The sequence below is a fragment of the Austrofundulus limnaeus genome, unplaced genomic scaffold (assembly GCF_001266775.1).
Source record: "Austrofundulus limnaeus strain Quisiro unplaced genomic scaffold, Austrofundulus_limnaeus-1.0 Scaffold960, whole genome shotgun sequence".
Lineage (NCBI taxonomy): Eukaryota > Metazoa > Chordata > Actinopteri > Cyprinodontiformes > Rivulidae > Austrofundulus > Austrofundulus limnaeus.
Window position 1 is genome coordinate 135,024 of NW_013953362.1, and position 2,650 is coordinate 137,673.

The following is a 2,650-nucleotide window of genomic DNA, read 5'->3' on the forward strand; positions in this document are numbered from 1 at the left end:
TCCTGTCTCACCTGTCCTCCTGTCCCACCTGTTCTCCTGTCCCATGTCTTCCTGTCTCACCTGTCTTCCTGTCTCACCTGTCTTCCTGTCTCACCTGTTCTCCTGTCCCATGTCTTCCTGTCCCACCTGTCCTCCTGTCCCACCTGTTCTCCTGTCCCATGTCTTCCTGTCTCACCTGTCTTCCTGTCTCACCTGTCTTCCTGTCTCACCTGTTCTCCTGTCCCATGTCTTCCTGTCCCACCTGTCCTCCTGTCCCACCTGTCTTCCTGTCTCACCTGTTCTCCTGTCCCATGTCTTCCTGTCCCACCTGTCCTCCTGTCTCACCTGTTCTCTGATGTCCTGCCGCAGCTCTCCCAGGATCTGGTTGAAGATGATGAGCTGACCAATCAGAGCCTTCGTGTGCTCACCTGACCACAGATCAAACAAACAAACCGACCAATCAGAGCTCAGGATCAGGATCCAGTGGATCCTCTGATCGGATTGGGTCGATCGTTGGTTCTGAACAAACTAAATCTCACCCAGGATGGAGTGGAGCTCCCCGCTCACTGAAACAAACAAACAAACAAACAAACAAGTTGTTTATTTTTAATGACACAGCATAAAAAACACTGAGTCAGCATTTATTTAGTTCAGTTTTGTTATGATCTGATGGTCTGCAGACTTTGTGCTGTTTTAGCTGTTTCTGTATCAAAACGTTCGGCTCATTCAGGAGACGGCCGCTGTGACTTTTAGTTTTTTAAACTTTAAATGAAATAAAATAAAATAAAATAAAATTCATCACAGAAACACAGAATATTCTGACTGCTTGTCTCTTCTTTAGCTACTGATTAATTTTAGCTATCATTCTGTGAGGTTAAGCTACAATTTAGCTACTTTTAGCTTTTAGCCATTGTTTTGCATCTAGCTACAATTTAGCTCATTTTGCTTATTGTACCTTTGTTTATTTTAGCTTTAGCATGTTTTTTACTTTTAGCTACAACTATTCTAATTTCAGCCACTTTATTCATTTCAGCTATTGTTTTAAACATTTTAGCAACTAAGTTCCTACTTTTAGCTTTTAGCTATCATTTTGCATCTAGCTACAATTTAGCTCCTTTTGCTTGCTGTACCTTTGTTTATTTTAGCTTTAGCTTGTTATATACTTTTTGGATGAAATGCTAATTTCAGCCACTTCATTCATTTCAGCTATTGTTTCAAACATTTTAGCAACTAAGTTCCTACTTTTAGCTTTCAGTTATTGTTTTGCATCTAGCTACAATTTAGCTCCTTTTGCTCATTACATCTTTGTTTATTTTAGCTTTAGCTTATTTACTTGTAAGTACAATTATGCTACTTTTAGCTTTCAGTTGTTGTTTTGCATCTAGCTACAATTTAGCTCCTTTTGCTTACGGTAGCTTATTTTTATTTTAGCTTTAGCATGTTTTTTACTTTTAGCTACAACTATTCTAATTTCAGCCACTTTATTCATTTCAGCTATTGTTTTAAACATTTCAGCAACTAAGTTCCTACTTTTAGCTCTTGTTCTGCTGCTTTTAGCTCATGTTCTGTTCATTTTAGCTTCTGTGACATCTTGCAGAGCTCAGAGTTTATAATTTTCCTGATCACTCAGTGCATCTTGTGACACCTGAGCGCACCCAGGTGAGCTCACCTGAGTTGTAGGCCGACGCGTCTCCCTGGAACGGACAGTCGGTCAGAGCTCCAGCTTGAGCCACGCTGCCCCCCAGAGCCAGGCGGAGGGAGTCCACCGCCCCCTGGTGGACAAAGACACGAGAACAGGGAAACAGGAAACAAAGCTGCTGCCAGAGGCCGGCCGTGGTCACCATGGTAACCACACACCTGTCTGTCACTCCCTGACTCACAGGTTAACGAGACACTGAAACGAAAAGCCTCAAAGAGCTGAAGTTTCTGACGGTAACCAGCTAAAACCTGAGGTGCTGAAGCTGAAACGAGCAGCTGAACAGCTAAAAGTTAAAGAAAGCAAACGTTGCAGAACCTCAACGATAAGCTAAAAGTAGCAAAGTGGCAGCGAAAGCTAAAATTAGCTACACTGCAGCTAAAAGTAAAAAGAAGCTAATTAGTAGCTAAAATCTAAATGTTGCTAAACAATAGCTAAAATGTCAGCACCGTAGCTAAAAGCTCACAGTTAATTTTTAAAAAATCAGTTTCTGAGTGAATTAAAAACATCTCAGGTTATTTTTACAGGATTTTTATTTTTAATAAAGTTTTTTTGATAAATTTAAATCTGAATAATGTTTAAAATGTTTTTAACACTTTGTTTTAAATCCAGGTCACATGTTCAAACCTACAAACTTTATTTGTCTGAAGCAACACGACGTGGTTCTCTCTGACCTGCAGGCGGACGTAAGACTTCTGCCCGTGGCGGATCTCCACAAGCTCCGCCTCCCTGGGCAGAGGGACCAATGGCGGCAGGCCCTGGGCGGTGTCGGCCAATCGGCAGTCGACGTAGAGCTCCGCCTGCAGGCTGCTGCGCTGCAGCCCGCCCAGCCTCACCATGACGGAGTGGGTCCGCCCGTCGGCCAGGTGGGAGTTCTGCAGGTTGGCCGTGTGCAGCTTCCCGTCCGCTTTCACGTACCGGACCAGAACTGAGGAGGAGGAGGAGGAGGAGGAGGAGGAGGAGGAAGAGGAGGAG

At 43.4% G+C, this 2,650-nt stretch overlaps 1 protein-coding gene across 1 annotated transcript in view; it reads right to left on the bottom strand.

Moving 5' to 3' along the window:
• Nucleotides 1-2,650, bottom strand: part of thbs3a (thrombospondin 3a) — a gene marked incomplete in the record, with an annotated part of 19,903 nt that overhangs the window by 13,705 nt on the left and 3,548 nt on the right. Inside the window, 4 exon segments of the mRNA XM_014029859.1 lie at nucleotides 325-407; nucleotides 519-545; nucleotides 1,649-1,751; nucleotides 2,350-2,603. Of these exon segments, the coding sequence (XP_013885313.1) occupies nucleotides 325-407; nucleotides 519-545; nucleotides 1,649-1,751; nucleotides 2,350-2,603 (467 nt within the window).